The sequence below is a fragment of the Coffea arabica genome, chromosome 11e, assembly GCF_036785885.1.
Source record: "Coffea arabica cultivar ET-39 chromosome 11e, Coffea Arabica ET-39 HiFi, whole genome shotgun sequence".
Classification (NCBI taxonomy): domain Eukaryota; kingdom Viridiplantae; phylum Streptophyta; class Magnoliopsida; order Gentianales; family Rubiaceae; genus Coffea; species Coffea arabica.
The window spans coordinates 50,501,366-50,524,306 of NC_092331.1; the positions used below are offsets into that span (position 1 = coordinate 50,501,366).

The window sequence follows — 22,941 nt, forward strand, 5'->3', positions numbered from 1 at the left end:
ACTCCTAATACTAATAATGCCTCGAAGACTACTCTGTGATTCGAAACACAAACTGACCTATCATCGTTCAAAAATCAGGACACTTGTAGTACTACTGTACAGTGCAGAACTAGAATTTCAGCCCACTTCCCAAATTTTCTGGTATCAATAGGGAAAGAATCAAAATATGAATTTCATACAACTGAAAAGGTTTGTGAATCTAGTTTCAAACGCAATAAAATCACTCAATTCTGAAATTTCTACACAAAGTTATGACCAATTTCTCAAAGTCATGTAGGGCTGACTGTTATTGTAGAAATAATGAAATTCAAACTTTTCTTAACTATGTATTACCTAATATCCACTCTATTTGTTATGTCTAATCCTTAATTATAAGTGCAATACCAAGATATACAAGAGATTATTCCAATCCAAAACCATTCAACCTTAATTTCCATTTCCCAACCAAGTTCCAAGTGCAAAATGAGTAAGCTTAATCCAAAATCAAACTACACATGATCACACCCACACACAAACAATCAACTCATGATCTAATCACCATCAACTCAATAACCACCCAATCCATAACTTAAACTCAATATTTGGCCATGAAAAATACAATATCTAACTAAATCAAGAAATCACAAGTTACATACATTCTTACCAAGATTCTTCCAAACTTGAGTCATGAATCTACTCTTCCAAACCAATTAACCCATAACTATAGCCAAGAACTAAACCTCACCTTGATAGTAGACAAAGAAGAGCTCCCAAGCTTCACACCCTTCACATAGCTTTGATTCTCCTTGAATCCTTCTTTGTTGTAAGAATAGAGAAGAAGAGAATGTGGAAGACTTGAAGGAAGAAGAAGAAAAGAAATGAAATTGGTAAGGTGGTAAATAGGAATTCCCACTACCATAATATATTCTTCCAACATAATGCTTAATTGCACACCAACCCTCAACTTCTTTAGTCTTAAAAATGAATTCAAAAACTTTATTGATATTCTCTTAAAATCTCCAAAATGAAGACTTGGGTATTACATAAACAAACAAGAAAAGTAAACTTGAAATTCTAAAAAAATTTTAAAAGCAACTATTGAATTACCTGCTATAAAATGAAATGCAAAAGCATAAGTCAAAATCTTAAGGAAAAAAATATACTAAATACTTTGATGTAGAGTGGAATCAATGCTAAATTGTATTGATAAGTGTCAGTCAAGCGTGCTCAGAGAACACATAGTTGTTCTAATCATCCTTAATCCACTTGACAAAGTTGTTGAAATTCTTGCCAGAACATCCGTCTTCTCTAAGACTATTCATAACCTTTGCTTTTAAATCCAAGGCCCTCTCCTTGTAGCCTTTAACAGTGACTAGCTGCTCAATTTTGTTCTTAACTTCTCCTTGTGCAATGATTCCATTTTCATCTTTTTCCAATCCTAATCCAACCTTCCAATCATCACATATGTAGCTTCTATTAGTGAACTGGTCTGCAAAGTAAGGCCAGCAGAGGAAAGGGACACCATTGCTTACACCTTCAACTGTAGAATTCCAACCACAATGGCCGAGGAAGCAGGCAACTGAAGGATGACTCAGGACCGGTTGTTGAGGTGCCCAACTGGATAATCTTCCTCGTCCTTGTATTCGCTCTTTGAAGCCTTTTGGATATGCATTATTTGGTTCTGCTGTTAAATTACGCCTCACAACCCACAGGAATGGCATATTGGTGCGTTCAAGGCCTAGAGCCAGTTCCTGAAACTGTGTTTGGTCAAAAACTGTGATGCTCCCAAATGCAACATAAATGACTGATTGGACTGGTTGTTTATCCAGCCACACCAAGCAATCCAAGTCTTTAGGCCAGTAGGAACCAACTGATTTTCCAAGCCGGTTGCTAGATAGAAGAGGGCCTATAGGTAACATTTCTGGGTACGAGTTGAAGACCGATGTCTCTAACTCATTACTTGAGTTGCAGATAATCCAATCAGCCAATTTTAGTGTTCTGATATTTTTTAATATAACATAAAAAATAATTCCCTGTGTGGTCGGATCACCAATACAGGCCCAAACAAAGTGTGCAGAGTCCATAGCTAATATGGTAGGTGATAACTGAACCATCTGGTTCTTCAAGACACTTCCTGCGACAAAATTTGCTACACCCAATGTCAAATTTGGCAATCACTGTTTTGGCAATATTTTCTTTTTTGGGCTGCTAAAATTTTCTTGCATTGGTAAAATCTAATTCACTTGGATATGCTTTCAACTTTCAACCTATTTTGCAGCAACCAAATTTCACCATTCTGTTTCCTATGAGTTTGTTACTTTGCTTGCATTATAATTTCTAGCTTCATAGCTTCCAATTCTGGTCAGCTTAATATTGTTTACTGTTCCATGATTATGAGGACTTTAAGAGCTTATGCAGAAGTGTTGAAACTGTAAAAGCATTATGCTGAAAGGAGTCTTACCAGAGCTGTCTATGATTCCATCGTGAATGAGCTTTGGAATATTGAGTTCCAGAGCCGATACAGCTGCTGCTGCAGGCCAGAAGGCTACAGCCCTGACTCCCATTTTCTTCACGATCTCCAGTGCCCAATGCTCTCATCAGTAATAAGGCATGTGATTTTGTCAGTTTCAGATTCATTTATCTTCTCCATTAGAGCCTCCAACTTTGCAGGCATAACACGAAAAATTGTCTTTGTTAACTTCCCCAGGTCATTTCTATCGTCCCAGGATTCCAGGCCATCCGGGATAGATACCAGATGCATCATATCTGGTACATTCCCTTCAGCTGATAATGATTCAATGACTCGTTTGTGATCAAATTCCGTGTTCACAAATGTAACCTTGATACCACTCTTGACTAGGCACAAGGCAAGTTCCATTAGGAGAAGTACATGACCTTGTGCTGTATAAGGTATGGCTAGTACATGTGGAATGCCCATATTGTTTCTTCTACACTACACTGCCACAAATCTCCATATAGGTGTCCCTATTTATATGTTAAATTCATCTTTTTCTAATTAGGTAAAGCACCCATGGCACATCAAATGTCTAATGACCAATATGTGGTCAAGTTTTCCTGAGTCTGAAGGAGGCAATCTACTCTAATTTATACGGTGTCCTTTGTCTTGAGTGCACCCTTCTTTGTCCTGATTTTGGTATCTGTCAAGGTTTTTCACAATCTTGGAATTGTTGCTAATCAATAATTTTAGATTGAAATAAAAACTGAAGATGGATTGCAAGGGACAGATTGAGATCGAAGACTGTTTTATTATTTTAATTTTCTCCATAATTGAAAGGTAGGTTTCAGTTTTGTAACTTCGTTACCATGATTGATATTTTGAGTTAAAGATTGTGCCTCAAGAGAATCTGAGACCAAATTCTGCTGAAACTCTTAAAAAAAACTCATGATATTTTTAAAAAGTGAATAAATTTTCTTTCTTTGAAATGTTTGGATGCATATACTTTTAATTTGAAGGGGCAAGCTTTATACCAATTTGAATGTTGTAATTAATGGAAAATCTTTAAAAAATTTGCGTGGTCGAAACTTTTGATAGGAATGAAGACTCATATTGTACGGGGAGTTGCCATTTTTGTAAGACTTGATTGCCCCTCACTGCCTTCTAAAAATTTTGTGAGATCAAAAGTATTTTATATCTAAAGAGTGAATTCGAATAAAGAAATCTTAAAAAAAAATCTTATAAGATCAAAACTTTTTATATTTAAAGAATCAATTCTCATATTTTACGGGGAATAAACAATTTTCTAGAACTTGTCTGCTCTTTCACTGTTCTCTAGATCCGTCTATGGTCCTTAATATATTATGTGATTTTATATGATTTTCGTAAAAATATTCTTTTCATCTCTCATTTTTAAAATGAAACAAATTCATCTTTAACATTTAAAATTGAATAGATAACATCTCTCAATCCAAATTTCAATATGAATCAAACCATCTAATAATCTAGTAATAAATTTCGGGGATAGAATTGATAGATTATTCTGTCAATTTCATCACATTCACATAACATTTATTGAACCAAAAAAGGAAAAAATTATAACATAAATGGCCGTTCTTTATTTTGGAAGAGTAGGGTTTCTTTTTTTTAAAAAAATCTTTTTATATGCTATTAGAGTATACAGTTACGAGTTTAGATGTTATCACACATACAAAGTTTGGTATTTAAATTTAAATTGAAATGATGTGGCAAGTATTTAGACCCATCAGTGTATAAAATGACAATGTAGGAAAAATTAATCCTTCTTTTTATGTAATAATTTTTTATTTTTCCTTTTTGGGTTCATTATATTTCATGTAAATATCAAGTTGAGTTAACCAAATAATCTATCAATTATACCTCCGAAATTTGTAATTGGATTGTTGGTGGTTGGATTCATATTAAAAGTTGACTTTAGGAATGTGATAGTTTCAGTTTTTAAATGTGAAAGATGAATTTGTTTTATTTGTTTTATTTTTTTTTTAGGGGTGTCCCGCAGGGAGTGGACCCCGCAGACTATTCCCCACCCTCCACAACTTGCTGGCAGCAAGGTTCGAACCAGGGACCTAAGACTCCATCTTCAGCAACCTCAACCGCCAAACCAAGCCCCGGAGGGCAATTTGTTTTATTTTAATAATGAGAAACAAAAAGAATATTTTTGTAAAAGGTAAGGGATGAAAATGATCATTTTCCTATTTAGTTTTGTCCTATTACTTTGTAATTGTGCCCCCACTGACATTTTAGGTGTCGGGTACTAGAAACTTTATATACTTAACCAGTTAACTTGTACAATGTCCACGTGGACGTATCTATAAACGACTTGATAGCAATTCTTTATTAAGAAAGCAAAATAACCGATATAATTTATTAGTTAATGATTCCTACCAGTGCAAGCCCAATACATTAAGGAGTACAATTCGCTAGTGAGTTTTTCTATACACAAAAATTCTTCGTACTCAAACGAATTCCTTATACAATATTTGAATGAGTTGTGGTCAAAGGAGTTCGAATTTTAACCGCATAGATAGAGGCATTCTGGAAATGTGGAATATTTTGTAGTTTTTTTAAAACTTTAGGTACAATTAAGAGTAGCATCTGTTTAGGTATATTTATCGAAATGTGCTCATTTTGATACATTTAAAGTTTTGATTTATGAAGACATCTAGCTATTTCTGGAATGTAAAATTATTTTGCAATCGTTTTTGCATGGAGTACAACTCATATAAGATTATATGTTAGTATAATTATTGAAATGGTGTTATAGACATATTTAATTAAAGTATGGCTTTTGTTGTGCAATTAGCACATAGATATATTAATACGTTGTGTAATTAACACGTTGTTATAATTAGCCATTGGAGGATATTCCTTTGTTTGAAACAACTTATATCACGTTGTTATAATTAGCCATTGGAGGATATTCCTTTGTTTGAAACAACTTATATCTGCTCTTGGACGATTTTCAACTGACATTTGTAGGGACCTTTTGGGAATGGTAAAATTGTAAAAGTATTGATAAAATAAATTGTACAAGCATATGCTACAATTAGAATGTACTATTATTAGTTTTGTCATATTTGATGATTATTGTTTTCCAAAATGTACTATTATTTATCCAATGAAAAATTTTCTCTAACGACAGGCACTAAACACCCGCACGATGCACGGGCACTCCGCCTAATATAGGATATTAATAGGGGAATTATAGGATTTTAATAGGGTCCTCCCATTCTCTTATGATGGTTATTAAAAATATATATTGCTACTTGCTAGCTACTACTTGCCATAAATAAATTTATGCACCCACTGAATATACTATCCTAGCTCAGCCCCTGGTAACACCACCTTTAATCTTTTAATCAGCACCTTCTAATATAACACTCTGAGTAATATATTGAACAAGTCGTAGGACTAAAATATCCTTCACATTTGCAGGATTTAAGACCAAAGTAATATCCTTCACACTCTGGACTTGGAGTCATAATTTCTTCCAAAGTAAAGTGTAAGGTCCGCTACTATGCTACCATCTTTTCTTTAATTCTTTGTCCCCACAACCTGCGCTCCAATTTTGATGACTTTGCACTTCATTTCAATTTCCACAGCCCAAATTGACCGAAACAGAGCATTAAAGCTCTACTTGTGAACAAAGGATCAAATTTTTTGGCCTACTTTTTTAAAAATATTTTGCCAGTCAATGCATAAGTACCTATCTGAACCGATGGTAGTTCACCGGGTTCTCCTCAACCTCTCTGTGTCCCCCTCCTCCTAATATAGAGTAGGAGTAATTGTAATATAGAATTTATCGTGTTGATAAATACAAAAAAAATTGACCAAAATAGAAATTTCTTATAAAAAAAATACGAAAAACAGCAACAACTATAAATGCGCTCAAAATAATAACGCAATATAAGGACCACGATAATAAATGAGTTAATCCGCGGCGTTGCTTTCATGAATGTGAAAGAACCTCTATAGCTAATTCTGGACTTTGTTGGCACATTTCCAACCATGAACATGGGAGTATCATTGGTCAAGTTGTAACTTGAAAGACCCCCAAACGGGTCCCCATTCGAAGAAAAGTAATATAGCATGAATTAGTCAAATAAGACTTTTTTTTAAGCCAAATAAGACTTATTCAACTAGTTTTAGGTATATTTAGATACTATGTTATTTTAAATAATATTTTGCTTGAATCATAAACATATTTTCCAACTCATCTTTTTATATTTCGAATCATCTTTTTATTTCACATACATCACATCACAAAAAGTACTATAGTAATTATTTCAAATAACACTCTATCCAAACAAAATGTTTTTCTTTTTTTGGTAAAAACTAGTGAATTATGTAATATTTCTGTGGGACATAGCATTTGTTACATCACTGATTGTGACTCTAAAGAAAAATCGACGAAATGCCACATTTTATCACAAGGGCTGGATAATTCTATGTCTCCAAGGGGTGGATTATTCTCGGTCATTTTGCTTATGTTAATTTTTCAATTGGAAAAATTACGTGTTTTTTATTAATCTCCTATTTTCGCAACGATACAATTGAGTGTCTTCCATTCAAAATAAACTTTCTTTTATTTTGCGTCATTTGCATGCTAATTTCAAAGGACAAAAAAGGCATCACAGTTCATTCCTGCTGAAATTTCAGCACAAAAATTCAAGTCAGTAAAATATAATAGAAGAATCCCTTAATGAATCAAAATAATGCACATTAACTTGATAGATGAAAATAATGAATCAAATACTAGGAAGTAGCCACCAAGAAAACACAAGTGCACTTACCAGTAATCGCCTCATTCAGTTTCGCTAGCCAAAACATTTGCGCGAGTTACGCGCTCAATATTTGTCTACTGCCCCTTGACCAGTACGAGTACGAGTAGTCATATTTTCTTTAAGTGTACTGAAATTCTACTGAATATCTCCGGTGTAGAAACAGAATGTTCTAATTTTTATTAATCATTAAAATTATCAAATTTGTATTTGATAATTTATTTGTTTTCGTGCCATGGACCAGTCTTGAAACATACTTTAAGTTCGAGCTATTACAGCCACCGATTTGAACATTTAAATCAGACTCACTGGACTATTCTTTTAAGTCAATGTCTATAGATGACTATTGAGAGAGACTTGTGGGTTCCCGTTGGTTAGGCTTCCTTTCCCCTAAATTAGGCTAAAATAGATTATACAAACACTATCGTTACCATTAAAAAAAAATGTCAATGTCTACTCCACTAAAGCGGGCCAAATTAAGTTCCACTGACCAGGCTTTTTTTGCAACTTTAAAGGCTTTTTTTTTTTTTTGGAGCATGCAACTTTAAAGACTTAAACCTGAGTTGACTCGTTGAGGATACGCAACTAGAAGGAATACAGGATTATAAATTATCCTGCCTTCCATTTTCATTACAACACTTTCCATCACTAATTCTCCATACTGAAATCATGCGCGGTCATTCCATTCTGATTGCCTCATGGGCTCTTGCTGTATCAATAATACTCAATGGAAGACAACTTTGCTCAGGTTGCTTTTTAGAAGAAAAACATGCTCTCTTGGACTTCAAAGCTTCCTTAAATGTGACTACAAATGCTCATCTTATCCTTTCTTCGTGGACTGGAAAAGAAGGTGATGGAGCAAATGATGATTGCTGCACCTGGGAACGGGTCAAGTGTAGTAATATTACTGGGAGAATTGATGAACTCCACCTTAGTTATTTGCCAGAGAATATGTATGTGGATTGGACCGATCGGTATGTAAACATGAGCACTTTCATACCTCTGAAGGACCTGCGAACTTTAGACTTGAGTTATAATTACTTCAATGGTGAAGTGACAGGTAACTACCCTACCATCTTTTTTTCAAATCATTGGTAAATCATTGGTTTCTTTAGTGTTGTAGTCGTTTATATTGTATAATTTGAAGTTTCTTGTTCTTGGTATCTACTATTTTGGTATTCTCACCATCTCATGAAAGAGTTCTCCCACAATAATTAAGAAGATTTTTTTGCAGGTTAATATTTAAACTTGACGTGGTACAAATGTTAGATATAGTAAGTGTAGTTAGTGATGTATTGCTTGAGAATCCCATATTGATTGCAAAGTTACAAGAAAATGAAAATTCAATCCAATTGGAGGGATCTTTATGCTCCTAATGATTAGATTGACTTTTTAATCTTGGAGGAAAGTGCTATTTATTTTACCCGACAGCAAACTTTTTACATTATGTTGTTATATAAATTTTTCCAACAACACAAGTTGAGTTTTGAGATGTTAGTATGAACAATGAATGGTTTGGCTGGACCAATTTTGATTAAAGGGTTCAGTTCTTTGTATTAGTCAAAGTTGGTCAACCCTAGACTTCCAAGAAAGCCTCCGTCATCTTAAACTTCTTTCGTTGTTAATTCATTCTTTGAATCAGCTCTCAACCAATCATCCCATTCTTCATCACCGCAAGAAAATCCTTTAATTTTCCCCAGCAATAATTGAATCTTGGCCTAAACCACACACACCATGTTGAATCTTTTCCTTCTTTGTACTTTGCAATTTACTAATTTTCCAGAGTAAAATATAAAATTTAATCTTGTATATGTTTTGATTTTGCTAAGATATTGCATTACAAAGTATACTTTTTATTTTTTGAATTTGAATTACTCTCGCTTCTTACCATCATTTTCTTTTAGTCAATTAGCAACTAAGTGTTACTTCCACGCTTTTTGATAGTGTGTCTTATTTATTTACAAATTAGTTTGTGTGATGTACATCAAGTAAATTGATGTCTCTAAGAAAAAAACAGGCAATTTATGGGGAAAAAAGTGAATGGATCAAGAGAAGAGACTAAGATATTGCATTACAAAGTACACTTTTTATTTTTTGAATTTGAATTACTCTCGCTTCTTACCATCATTTTCTTTTAGTCAATTAGCAACCAAGTTTTACTTCCACGTTTTTTGATAGTGTGTCTTATTTATTTATCAAATAGTTTTCAATTCAATGGGTGACCGGTTACAAATTAGTTTGTGTAATGTACAACAATTTTACCACTTACATCAAGTTTTATGCATAGTAGTTAACTTTGAAGACAAAAACGAACAGCAAACATTTATATCTTTGCCGACGTGGAAAGTATAAATGTGTGAAAAATTTTAAATCTTACATCATTTTATTTAGAGTCAAATATCGAAAACCTCTTTTGGTAGAAGGAATAGATCAGCTCCCTTTGGATGATGCTGCCGGCGAGAAGAAGCTCTAATGGTGGACCGCTGCAAAGCTCTAATGGTGGACCGGGAAGAAGAAGCTTTGTTATGAAATTTAATTTTTGCGATGATGTCATTTTGGAATTTATTTTGAAACCAAAGGTCAATTTGATTATTTCATCATTGTTTTTTTATTAAAAAACTTTAATTATGCTCGATTATTAAATTTAATAAAAAAAGGCTAACAGTTTCACTTTAATCCAAAACCATGTAGGTTAAATTGTGCCTTCTCAAATTACAAGGAGGAAATGTGTATATTGGATTAGCCAAAGGGGTTTCTTTGGTATTTAGTCCGTTTATTAGAATCTGACTGGTGCTTTGCAGGCTGCAGGAATTGGGCTAAGTTGCAAAATCTCGAATCTTTGTACCTCGATGATAACAACTTCAACAATAGTATAATTCCATGTATAACTGCAATTACTGAACTTAAAAGGCTGTCTCTCCGTGATTTGGGTTTAGAGGGATCGTTTCCTATAGAAGGTATATTCAATTACTATCTATAATTCTTATATGAGACTTTCTTTAACCTTTCTACACAATTTTCTTTGACTTTACGTCTGTTCTATTTTTTGCTTTTCTACTTCGTTTGTTTTGGGTCCTGTTCAGCACGTAGAAATAAATGAATATCTAAACTTAGAATGATTCAGCATTATTTATTTGTAATATATTTCAATTAATAGCTCTTAAATGTGAACTTTATTGATGTGGAACAAATTACAAAGCATCTTATTTGTTTTTCCTTTTACCTTCGCAAGCATGGGATTAGAGGGTAACTTAATTCACATATCCAAAGTTTGTTTACATTTTAATAATTGGCTATGGACTTAAGAAAGAAAACAAAGGGCAAATTATATTTTACATATTTTACATTTTTGTACATAACCTCTTTATGGTTTCAAAAACTATACATAACCCCCTCATGATTTGAATTATAGCGTCAAAGTGACGGAAATAATCATTCGTAACAGAACCTTCAAAAATGTCGAAATAACATTTGTTTAAAATTTAAAATGACTAAAGTGATGAAAATATATAAACATAATATACATGATGCACTAATCCCATATGATTTTATATTTTATCATATAACCTCCTTATGGTTTAATATTTTACCATCTAACCCCCTTATAGTTTTCAAAATATACACATAACCCCCATTGTGGTTAATAAATAATTTTAAACTTTACATAGAAGCACTTTTTATATTTTAGGTGATTCCATTATGAATTACAGATTCCATTACTTTGACACTTTAATTCAAATTATGAGAGAATTGTATAAAGTTTTTAAAACCATAGAGGGATTATGTAAAAAAAAATACTAAATTATAGGGGGGTAAAGTATAATTTGCCCAAAACAAATCGCCAGTGGACTAACAAGTGAGCAGTTGTTTGAAAGATGCTAATTAGTTAATCTTTTTTTTTTCTTTGTAGTTGTGAGAGATCTTGCATATGCCAAAATTATAAAGCATAGATATACAAGAAAAGATAAAATTGTAGAATCCATTAGCATGAGAGCTGTTGGACCGCAATCTGCCCATTCTAGGAGTTCTAATTGGATCATTTTCTTGCTGCAGATTTCAAGCGTCTGGAAAAATTGGAGTTTCTTGACTTACGTGGTAATCAGTTTTCTGGTTCCATATCCTTTAAAGGTACGTATATAGTTGAACTGGGATACTTTTTTTTTTTTTTTACAAAAAAAAAAAAATTACAGTCCTAGAATAAGCTAGATGCGAAATAATTTTCTTTGGATCCTGTCACATGATTTGGAGTATAACCATTATTTTCTCTTTCTATTTCAAGATTATAAGGATAGGACAGAACTATCTGTGTACTTTTCCCTATTTCTATAATTTGATGTATATTATGTCCAAATTCCAATAAAAAAATAGATTCCTAAAATTAACAAAATTTGCCTAAATTTCTAGATTAGCTGAACATTAGAATTATCCATTCGTTTTAGGTGGTTTAATTAACTTTCAATTGCAAAATGGAACATGAATAAGATGTGGGAGCTCTATTTGTGACTCTAGAAGGATCAGTAATTGGATTTTTCTTTTCATTTTAATTTAGAAATCCATTCACTAACTACCAAAGAAAAATCAAGTACATTTTTGTCCTACTCAGGATAAAGTGAATCACCAATCACCAAACCTTTCTAAAATCTAATTTAGCTTACTGTAGTGTTTCCTATGTCAACTGAACTGCTAAACTCCTAAAAATAATTAATTGGTCGTTCTATTTATTTTTTCAATTAAAAAGAAACAAAATTTACGGCATGTGAATTGCACGTTACATTTGGAACATTTTCCTCATTGCATATATGAAAATAATAAAATGGACTAAATGAGAATTTAGAAAAGTTTACTGATTGTTGACGTGCAAAACATATCATTTATGAAACAGGTGGTCCTTGCACTCCAAAATCTTTCGAGAAATAATAGAAGTACTTTAGTAAGAAAATAACTTGATTCATAAAAAAAAGTAGAGAAATAAAATTTACAAAAAAAATGTCACTGCAAAATTTTAAGAAAATATTATATTGGCCAACAATTAAAGAAGAATATAAAGCAGAATTTCTTCGAAAAGAAAGAAATTTAGCATTTCCTAATTCTTTTATGAGACTTTCTTTGACCTTACGTAAATTTCTTTGACTTTCTGTTTGTCTATTTTTTCTTTTCCGCTTCATTGTTTTAGTTCTTGTTTCTCACGTAGAAGTAAATGAATATCTATACTTATAATGACTTAGTATTATTTATTTGTACTCTATTCCAATTAAAAGCTCTTAAATGTGAACTTTAATTGTAAATGTGAACGTGAGCTTTATTTGTTAACATTACCTTATTCTTTTCAATTTTACGTTCACAATTAGAGGGGTGGCTTAATTTACAGATTCAAAGTTGTTTACATTTTAATAACTATCTGTGGACAAACATGCGAGCAGTAGTCTGAAAGATGTTAATTAGTTAATTTTATTTTTAATGTGGTGATATACCAAAATTATAAAGTATAGATATACCAGAAAAGATAAAAAAGCCCAATCTATAGGCATTAGGGTTGTGGGCGTGGAATCTGCCCATTGTAAGAGTTCTTGGATCATCTTGTTGCTGCAGAATGCAATTGTCTGAAAAAATTGGAGCTTCTTAACTTATATGATGCTGGATTTTCTGGTTCCTTATCCTTTACCTAGAATAAGTTAGAATCGAAACTATTTTCTTTGGATCCTATCGCATGCTTTGAAGTATTAAGTGTCATTTTGTCTTCCCATTTCAAGATTAGATATAAGTAGGAGGACTCGAATATGATACCTCTCACTTATACTTCACCACCCAACCCATCCGTCCCCCTCCCCCAAGATTATAAGGATAGGATGGAAATATCTGTACAACTAATTTGATGTTAAAATATGTCTAAATTCCAAAATAAATTCACAAAATTAACAAAATCTGCCTTATGTTATCTGTATCTTAGAAATACTCCATTCGTTTTAGTAGGTTTAATTAACTTTCGATTGAAAAGTGGAACATAAATAAAAGGATTAGCTAACAGGATTAGTTATGTAAATTTCTCTTTTGCGTTTAATTCAGAAATCCATTGACTAACAATCAGAGAAATTCAAGTACCTTTTATTTGTATCTGGTGTTTGGTAAAAGAACTTAAGTACAATATATACTTTAGTATTTTGTGCTGCCTCTTTTTTTGTAGTTTTTCTTACTTCAAATTTCAAAAATGCAAATCATTCTTGTTAAAACACTTCTGTTAAAAGAACTAGAAATGCAAGGATTAGTTTGTGTTTTAACTCTCTCTCTCTCTCTCTCTCTCTCTCTCTCTCTCTCTCTCTCTCTCTCTCTCTCTCTCTCTCTCTCTCTCTCTCTCTCTCTCTCTCAGATACACACATATTCTCTCTCCCTCTCCTACACGTATTTTCTTGTGTAACATGAACTGTTAAACATAATCTCTCCATCAAACACACAAAATATATACTTTACTTCTCTTGAAGATAGACATTTTCACACTAAATTTTGCAAATTGTTTCTCATATGCACATACAAAAAACATACTTTTCCTATTAGCATGCAGATTATTAGTATAAAAAATGATATTTAAAAGGTTAATATAATACAAAAGTAAAACGTAATATTACTATTCAACTATATAATTAAAAACAAAATAAAATATTTTAATTTAGCGCTCGAATTTAGCTGGTTATCAAACATATTTCACTTTATGAAATTTAGTAAATTTAGGTTTCAATTAAGTTTTAGTTTTCAGGTTTTAGATTTTAGTTTTATCAAACGTCCCCTTTGTCTACCATACAACTTTTTACTACCAAATGACAAAGCTGCCCCTGCAGAGTGTGCAGCTCACATGCAATGAATTTCGTCTATTTTAATCGAGCAAATGGATAGAATAGCCCAATTTGATCCTTTTTAGCTGTTCAATGCATCATTGACGTGAAAAAATAGTATAGTGGATTAAATAAGACTTTGAAAATTTTATCGACCTGTGGCATAATTTACCTTGTTTGAAATATACAAATTCTTATAGAATAGGGGATGGAGATGCAACAATAGTTATGTAATTTTGATATATCCAAAACTATAATACTAACATAAAGTTTTGAACTGCAGAATTGAAGCTGGAGAACTTGAAGGTACTCAATCTTGGATATACAAAATTTAACAAACTCTCAGACATTGAGGCTTTAACTTCTCTCAATGCCTTATCTTTGAGCAGAATTGGTATTAATGATTCCTCCGTCCTTCAAGGTAATAAGATAGGCTGTGAAAGGCTCGGTTGCTTGCATGAAGTTGCTATTTACTTTTCAAATGTTGAGCTAGAACGGATGAAATTTGGAAACCAACATTTCAATTTTTTTGCGTGTAACATATGATTTCATGGTTTCTGAATTGGCTATATATTGACAAGTCATACCTAGCATCAACTATTACTGTATGAAAAGCTTACAATGAACTTGTTTTTTGGACAGGAATTTGCAGTTTGAAGAATCTCGATGAACTTCAACTGAGTGACAATAAGTTTTACGGGCCTATTCCTATGTGCTTCAGAAACTTGACGTCTCTTCGAGTTCTTGATCTCTTCAACAATATTCTCAGCGGAAACATACCTGCAGCTCTTATTACTCCTCTCATACACCTTGAGTTTCTCTCCCTCTCTGGTAACCCGTTTGGAGGTTCTTTCTCTTTCAGTTCTTTGGCCAACCATTCGAAGCTTCAGGTGTTCGAACTTGGACCTTTGAACAATGATTCACATGTCGACACTGAGGATCTTGCTCTGCCCCCACCATTTCAGCTAAAGGCTCTCTATTTATCTGGCTGCAACTTGAATAATCAGACTCGAAAAATCCCAAGTTTCCTGCTCTATCAGAAAGAAATGCATGTTCTTGATCTTTCTTCCAATAAGTTAGTCGGCCAGATTCCTACTTGGCTTCTGCAAAATAATACAAACTTTGAAGTTCTTGTTCTAAAGGATAACTCTTTGACGGGTCCGTTTCTTGTGGATGATTCTCTGGAAATAGGTCTAAGGCGATTAGACCTCTCAAACAATGACGTCAGTGGTAAGGTTCCTCAAAATATCGGTTTATCTTTTCCATTGCTGTGGTACTTGAATTTGTCAGGAAATTCATTTGAAGCCAATATTCCCCACTCATTGGGAAACTTGACAAGGGCAATATCAATTGATTTGTCCCACAACAAGTTTTCAGGGGAGGTGCCAGGTCAAATTGGAACTGGATGTTTAGCTCTTTATATGTTGGCATTGTCTTATAATAATTTGCATGGCAATTTTCCTTCTGGGTCCACGAACTTAACAAGCCTAGAGTTCCTTCACTTGGATAATAACCATTTTATTGGGAGCATTTCACATGGATTATCTCGTTCTCCACGTTTATATTTGCTGGATATTTCAAACAATTCTTTTCAAGGCAAAATTCCCAGTTGGATTGGAAATTTTTCATCATTGGAGGCTCTTGACATGTCAGCCAACTTGCTAGAAGGTAGCTTACCAGATGCTATATGCAAACTTCGGACTCTTACATTTTTAGACCTCTCCAAAAATCAGTTGATCGGACCTTTACCAGCCTGCTCCGAGCTTACGTCATTGAAGTTCATCCACCTGCATCACAACATGATCTCAGGGCCCATCTCAAACATGCTGTCTGGGAGCTTCAATTTGATGACACTCGATTTGGGTTACAACAAGCTGTCTGGCGGTATACCACGCTATATTGGTAAACTTAAAGAGCTCAGGGTTCTTCTACTGGGGGGAAATGAATTGCTTGGTCATATTCCTTTGCACTTATGTCAGCTGCAGAATGTGACAATTATGGATCTTTCTCAGAATAAGTTTTCTGGGCCACTGCCTACATGCTTCAACAAAATTTCTTTTGGCAGCGGGCAGTTCTCCAAAGATGCATTTTTTACCTATGAACCGTATGGTGGGGGTGAATCCTTCCCCGAGTACCCTGGATCTCATTTTCTGGACATGACGTTAGGCTGGAGTGACTATTCTATAACTTTTTCCGAGCAAGAAAAAGTGATATTCACCACAAAAAGTAGAAGCGAACGCTATGCAGGGAATATATTAAATTTCATGTCTGGACTTGATTTGTCGTGTAACCAATTGATTGGAGCGATTCCTCCTGAATTTGGTGATCTCAGACATATCCGGGCATTAAATTTATCCCACAACTACTTGCAAGGATCCATTCCCTCAAGACTTTCCATGTTGAACCAAACAGAGAGCTTGGATCTTTCTTACAATGATTTGAGTGGTGAAATACCTTCAGAGCTAGCATCATTGACTACCTTGTCCACCTTCAATGTGTCATTCAATAACTTGTCTGGCAGGGTGCCTGATACATGGCAGTTTGCAAACTTTGACGAAAGCAATTATAGAGGAAATCCAGGTCTCTGTGGGCCATTGCTCGAGAGAAGTTGTAACCCCTTTGCTCCACACCCTGAAAATGTTGGTGATCAAGACATAGAAGTTGATGGTGCAATTGATGTGGCAGCATTCGCTTGGAGCTTTTTTGCTTCATATATGGTGATCGTGATTTCATTAGTGGTAATTCTTTGTGTTAGCCCTTATTATAGAAGAGCATGGTCTTTTTATATTGATTATTGGATCCTGTCGAGATTCTATGAGTATTGCAGGTCTCGTTCCTCAGAAAAAATGCAAACATGGAAAGTGTTCAATTGGAACATGAGAAGAAGATGAATTGGTCCTAGTTACTCTATTGGGATTCTTGAATTTGGAAAAAGGTTCAATAAATTTGCAAGTATTGAAAGAGGAACTATATGAGGTGAAATTCTGATGTCCAATATATTTTGCACAACAGTTTTTCTTTTCTCATATTTGCGGTTTAATTTTCTTTATTTGCACAATTACTATTTCGTTTCTGAATAGACATAATTTTTTTGCCTAATTAATGTATGAAGATGAAGATTAGAGCGGCTTTGGATAATTTTTAATTGGTCAAAAGCAAATGAATGATCAAGTTGCGATTTTGCAATACAAATAGCCAAATTGTACAGTCGCTCAACTTTTTGTTTTCCTTTTTCAAGCAACGTAGGGAGAGGAGAGGGGGATTAAAACTCAAAACCTTTATATTTTGGGATTTCAACCTTAGTCACTAGATGATTAATAAAAATGTGGCACAGCAAGGAAATAATTTTTTATTTCTTGATTTATTAGTTTAATTAACTTGTAAAATTTGGAAATATTTCACTAATTATTTTTTTTACAAAAAAAAAATCGTATCAATATGAAAATTAGAGCAGTTCAAACTATTTCTAACTTGATAAAATGGGTTAACTCAAATCAAATCTGCGTCCACCCCTAGTTCTTATTATGTAGTAGATACTCGGTGTAACAGAAAAGACAAACGGGAAAGAAAAAGAAGAATGGCGTGGATGAGCACAAAATTCTGATTTTGAAATGAGAAATAAAATATCCTTCTGTCATTGGTGGTTGGAACCAAGTCAACGTCCCAACCAGACCCCAGCAACGTTCAATCACTTTGATTGATTTTGCATATATATATATATATATATATATATATATATATATATATATATATGTGTACTTTAATATGGATTAACTTTTTATATACAGACAGTGTAGTGATTTTTTTACATTAGCAATTTTGGATGAATAATTTGAATTTGATTTTTAAATTCATGTCATGTGACATGATCTAAATTTGTTAGTATAAAAAAATATTATACATAGATAATGCACAGAAAAATTATCCTTATAATATAGTGGGTTGACATCACAAGCGTTGGTGCAATTATGGGCAACTGCGAGAGAGATTAGTTAGTCAAGTAAGACTTATTCAACCATTAAACTTTACTATAATTCTATACACTTGGGGGTGCCCGCGCATCATGCGGGTGTTTGATGCCTATGGTTAGAGAGGATTTTCATTAGACAAATAATAGTACATTCTGGAAAGAAATAGTCATCAAATATGATAAAGCTAATAATAGTACATTCTAATTGTAGCACACACTTGTACATTTTATTTTACCAATACTTTTACAATTTTACCATTCCCAAAAAATCCCTACAAACATCAGTTAAAAATCGCCCAAGAGCAAACATAAATTGTTTCAGACAAAGGAATATCATTCAATGGCTAGTTATAGCAACGTGTTAATCACACAATGTATTAATATGTCTTTATGTTAATTATACAACAAAAACCACACTTCAATTAAATATATCTAAAACACCATTTTAGTAATTATACCAACACATAAGCTTATATGAGTTGTACTCCATACAAAAATGTTTGCAAATAATTTCATATTTCAGAAATATCCAAATGTCTCCATAAATCAAAGTTTTAAATGTACCAAAGTGAGGGCATTTTGGTAAGTATGCCTAAACACATGCTGCTCTCAGTTGTACCAAAAGTTTGAAAAAAAAAAAACTTTACAACATTCCACATTTTCAAAGAGCCCCTTTCATCATAACTCATTCTTATATAGTATAAGAATATAAGTCCATGACTATGACTACTATAAAAACACATGATTATGTGTTTTATCATAAGTGATGGGCTATTCTCTGTCTGCCGTATCTCTTCTAAGTCTGGTAGTCCATGAGAAAGAAATGGATATTTAAAAATCACCGCACCATTTTACTTCTATTAATTTTTCAAATGAAGAAAATTGTTAAAGTGGTTTCTCACATCTCATCCTTTTTCAATCTCACACCTTGAAAAGGATACAATTTATACCCTCATATTCTTTTAAGTCCCAAAACCCATCTCAGGTCGCGTTTTGGTTTTGTGTACCCAGGCTAATTTAGGGGCTCAAAATGGCATCACAACTCAGTTGGTGCCCAAAAGAAATGGCAGAAAATTCTAGGAACATGTCCACTAGAAATTATACAAGCAAAACTCTTAATGAAAACCAGAAAGAAGTAAAATCACATTGGTTAAGTTGATAGATGAATATAATCAATCAAATACTGCTATGACCACCTCATTCAGCACCGAAGTCGCCTGGCCAGAACATCGGTTAAACACTCAATCTTTCTTTGCTGCCTCTTGACCATACCTTTTTTTTTCTAGAATTATAATGAAATTCAACCCATAATATAGCCTGACGAAAATGAAGCAATCTTGAAATAATTTTTTTAAATTTGACTCACTAATATGCTTCCCATAAATTGCCCTGAAGAAAATCATTATTTCTAGTCTTGAAACTAACGCATTAAGTCCATGAGTTTGAGCTTTTAAGTTAGACTGGTTGATTGATGTATTAAGAAATTTTGTTTCGACAAGTTGGACACTTTCCATTTTTTGATAAAAGTTTTTCTTCCAAACTAAGCCTGATATTGGCAGTGGCTTAGCTCAGCTCAAGCTTTGAGCAACTTGATAAAAGGCTCGAATTGGGCCAAAGCTATTTCACTTGAAAGTTCATTGAACTCAATAAAAATGTATACAGTCTTGTACTTTCGTTAATCATTATGGCCACCTGCTAATAAATTCATTTTCAGAAAAGATTACATTTATATACTCGAGATCAATTAGAGAACATGAGTCGAACCATAGGTGCTCAATTGATTTTCGGTTTAAGTTCGAGCCAAAAATTTAAGCCGAGGTTGACTTGATTATGGGTGCGTTTGATAAAAGTGAAATTTGAAATTTGAAATCTAAATCAATTAATTTATTGAATTGTTAAGTATTGGATCTAATACATTCGAGTGCATATCACATTCAGTGATAAATGACTGACTTATTACTTAATTTTGAGAACAAGATTTGTGTAGAAAATTTAGTGCAACTTAATTAATTTAGATGTTCAATTTTGGGTTATCAAACGGTCTAAATATATTAAGATTTAAATTCATTAAATTTAAGTATTGAATTGGATTATCAAACAGGGCATAAATCTAAACTTGACTTGCTGATTTGCAACTTTAAATGTGAATTGGCTTGTGCAGTCCTTTCCACTCCATCACTTTGCTACGCAATTGGAATCGGGTCAATTATACAAGGAAAATTGTTGAATGTCATCTTAATGGTCTGACAGACAATATTATGACCTAATACTAACTTCCAAAGGAAAAGGCAAACATCTTTGTCCCGTTCATTTGTTCCCTCTTTTCTTGGCACTCCAATTTGGACGGTTTAGTGCAAAATTAAGGAGTCATCTTCTGCAGGCCAGATTTACTAGACAAGAAATTTCTTATCAAAAACAGGAACCGTAAAAATACTTAATTCACTCTTCCAAAGTAAAGGGGAAGGAAGGCAACATCTTTGTCCAGTTCATTTGAAATTCCCTCGTATTTTGCACTACAATTGGGACAGTCTAGCACTAAATCAAGGAGTCATTTTTTGTAGGCCAGATTGACTCAACAAGAAATTTCTTATCAAACAACAATAAATTCACTCGAAATTATTGATGCAATATAAGGACTTTGAATAAATATAATGATGTAGAAACCTCTATAGCTGCTTCTCAATGCACCAAAAATTGTACCAAAAAAAAAAAAGAAATTACCGGTGCAACCAAAATCCTGGTTCTAATATGGGCAGATAGGAAAAGAGATTAGCAAACAAAAGCACTTTGCATATATACAGGTTGAATCTTCTCCCTGTCTTGGAGAATGGAGAACGTTACTAATTTATGCGAGTGACTTTTTAGATATTAGGATAATAAATATTTTAAAAACTTACCAAAAATGTAACAAATATTTGAATGGTCCAAAAATAAAGACTACATATGGTAGTTAAGATCGATGACCTATAAGGAGTACTATACTTGTTTAGGCAAAATACATCCATTTCCAACTCATAAGGACTATTGTTGCTCAATAGCTCCACACAGGATCACACTTGGATGAAAGTAATATGGGTTTAATTAATTAGTTAAATAAAACTTATTCAGAATTCAACCAGTAATTTTTAGAATATTTGTATCAACATAACATTTTATGACTCCATGATTGTGACTTTTATCATGCTATGTTAATGATAGTCATATTACGTTGGAAGTAATGCACTTGTTGTATATCTACCATATTTTGCTTATGTAAATTTTTCAAACGGAGAAAATTGAAGTAGTTTTTCGCATTTTGCTTTTGTTCTTTTCTTAACTCTCACTTTCAAATTGATTTAATCTATCCTTTATATACCAATTCCACAAGGGATAATTTCAGAAACCTCCCCTGAGGTTTTCGACAATTTCACTTAGTTCCCTTGAGGTTTACATAATTACAGAGAGACCTCTCTTGGTGTGATAAAAAGATAACAATGTCCTTCATTAATAGTCAACTCATTGAAAAACTCTATCAAAATTCCCATTTTAGTCAACTCTATTAATAGTCAACTCATTAATAGTCAACAATTCCCATTTAACTATCTATCTTCTTCCTCATACGTTTATTTTCCTTTCCAACTCATTTATTTATTATTATTAACCAAATGTGTATTGTTGCCACTAATAAAATCACCATACACGCCAAACCACCAATACTTACATATCTTGGTACCTATTCCCAATTCTCGATTTTTCATTATTATTAAATAGTTTCCTTGCCCCCATTTTTGTTTCCAATTTTTGATAAGCATTAGCAAATTGAAATTGTCAAATGACAAGATGAGTGCTAATTTCATTATCAAACTAGATGGAAATGAATATAGTGACAGTGATAAAAAAAATAAAAATTAAGGATAGGAAATGAAATAGGAACTAAATATAGGTTATACTGTTATAGTTGCCATGAAAAAAAAGTGTTCTTCATATATATTTATAATTGTATTGTATTTCTATTTTTGATTTACAATTATCGATGCTATTCCTATAGAGAAAATTTGATTGATTTTGAACTCTGTGCCAATGGAGTATATTAGATATTGATATTAGTAGTGATGATTTAGATTATTTTGTATTAAAAGGTGGCGGCCATGGATTGAGATATTGATGAATATTGTTGCGTATTAAGTAAAATCTGATATTGACATGAAATTGTAGGTAAGCTTTTGGGTATCTGATATAGTGTTTATAGTTGATACAATGATTTGCATCAAAAATTTTTAAATAAAAGAGGAACATTAGAACAAAGATAAGTGTTTATTTAATAATGCTTTGGATGTTGATGGATAGGTAATAGTGATAGCAATTAAAGATAATTGAGAGTAAACCATTTTTTCCTGTACATTTTTGTTGTGAATTATAACTCAAGGATATTCTAGAAATTTTGAAAAAAAGTATAGCCTTTTGAGTCTAGAACATTACTTAAATAGGGGAGATAGGTGTAATTTTTAGTACTTAAGGGGATCTTTCTGCAATTGTCAAAAACCTCAGGAGAGGTATGTGAAATTAACCCATTCCACAATTTTGGTCCCAAAACCCATTCCAACCCAAATGTATTTTTAGGTTTTCACTTTCTGCGTAGTTCTGATGTCTTTTTCCTTTTTATTTTTTGACATCTCATGTCTTGAAAAATAATTTTTTAATTTGACTCGTCAGTATACCTGGCAATTGGACGGGTTGGGCCGGTTTTAGACGGGTTAATATTGAATTTTCACTTAAATGAGTTATATCCAACCCGGCCAACTTTAGATTGGGTTGATTTTGGGTTGGGTCATATTGGGTTATCTCAAACCCATGATCCAAATATGACCCAACAAATTAATTAATACATTTTAATACATAAACTTTTTCACATAC

At 32.9% G+C, this 22,941-nt stretch overlaps 1 protein-coding gene and 1 pseudogene across 1 annotated transcript; one reads left to right on the top strand and one right to left on the bottom strand.

The window, feature by feature from the left end:
• Positions 1–545: 545 nt before the first annotated feature.
• Positions 546–2,925, bottom strand: LOC140021081 (UDP-glycosyltransferase 83A1-like; annotated as a pseudogene).
• A 4,998-nt stretch (positions 2,926–7,923) lies between these two features.
• LOC113718427 (uncharacterized) lies at positions 7,924–16,980 on the top strand. Its single transcript, XM_072072115.1, has 6 exons — positions 7,924–8,314; positions 10,056–10,211; positions 11,308–11,382; positions 14,362–14,499; positions 14,721–16,816; positions 16,906–16,980. The coding sequence occupies exons 1-6, from the start codon at positions 7,924–7,926 to the stop codon at positions 16,978–16,980; spliced, it is 2,931 nt and encodes a 976-aa protein (XP_071928216.1).
• The last annotated feature ends 5,961 nt before the right edge of the window (positions 16,981–22,941 follow it).

Coding starts and splice junctions, on each gene's coding strand:
- LOC113718427 (XM_072072115.1), top strand. CDS start 7,924: ATGCGCGGTCATTCCATTCTGATTGCCTCATGGGCTCTTGCTGTATCA. Junction 10,212..11,307: donor GGGATCGTTTCCTATAGAAG/GTATATTCAATT, acceptor TTCTTGCTGCAG/ATTTCAAGCGTCTGGAAAAA. Junction 14,500..14,720: donor TGATTCCTCCGTCCTTCAAG/GTAATAAGATAG, acceptor TTTTTTGGACAG/GAATTTGCAGTTTGAAGAAT.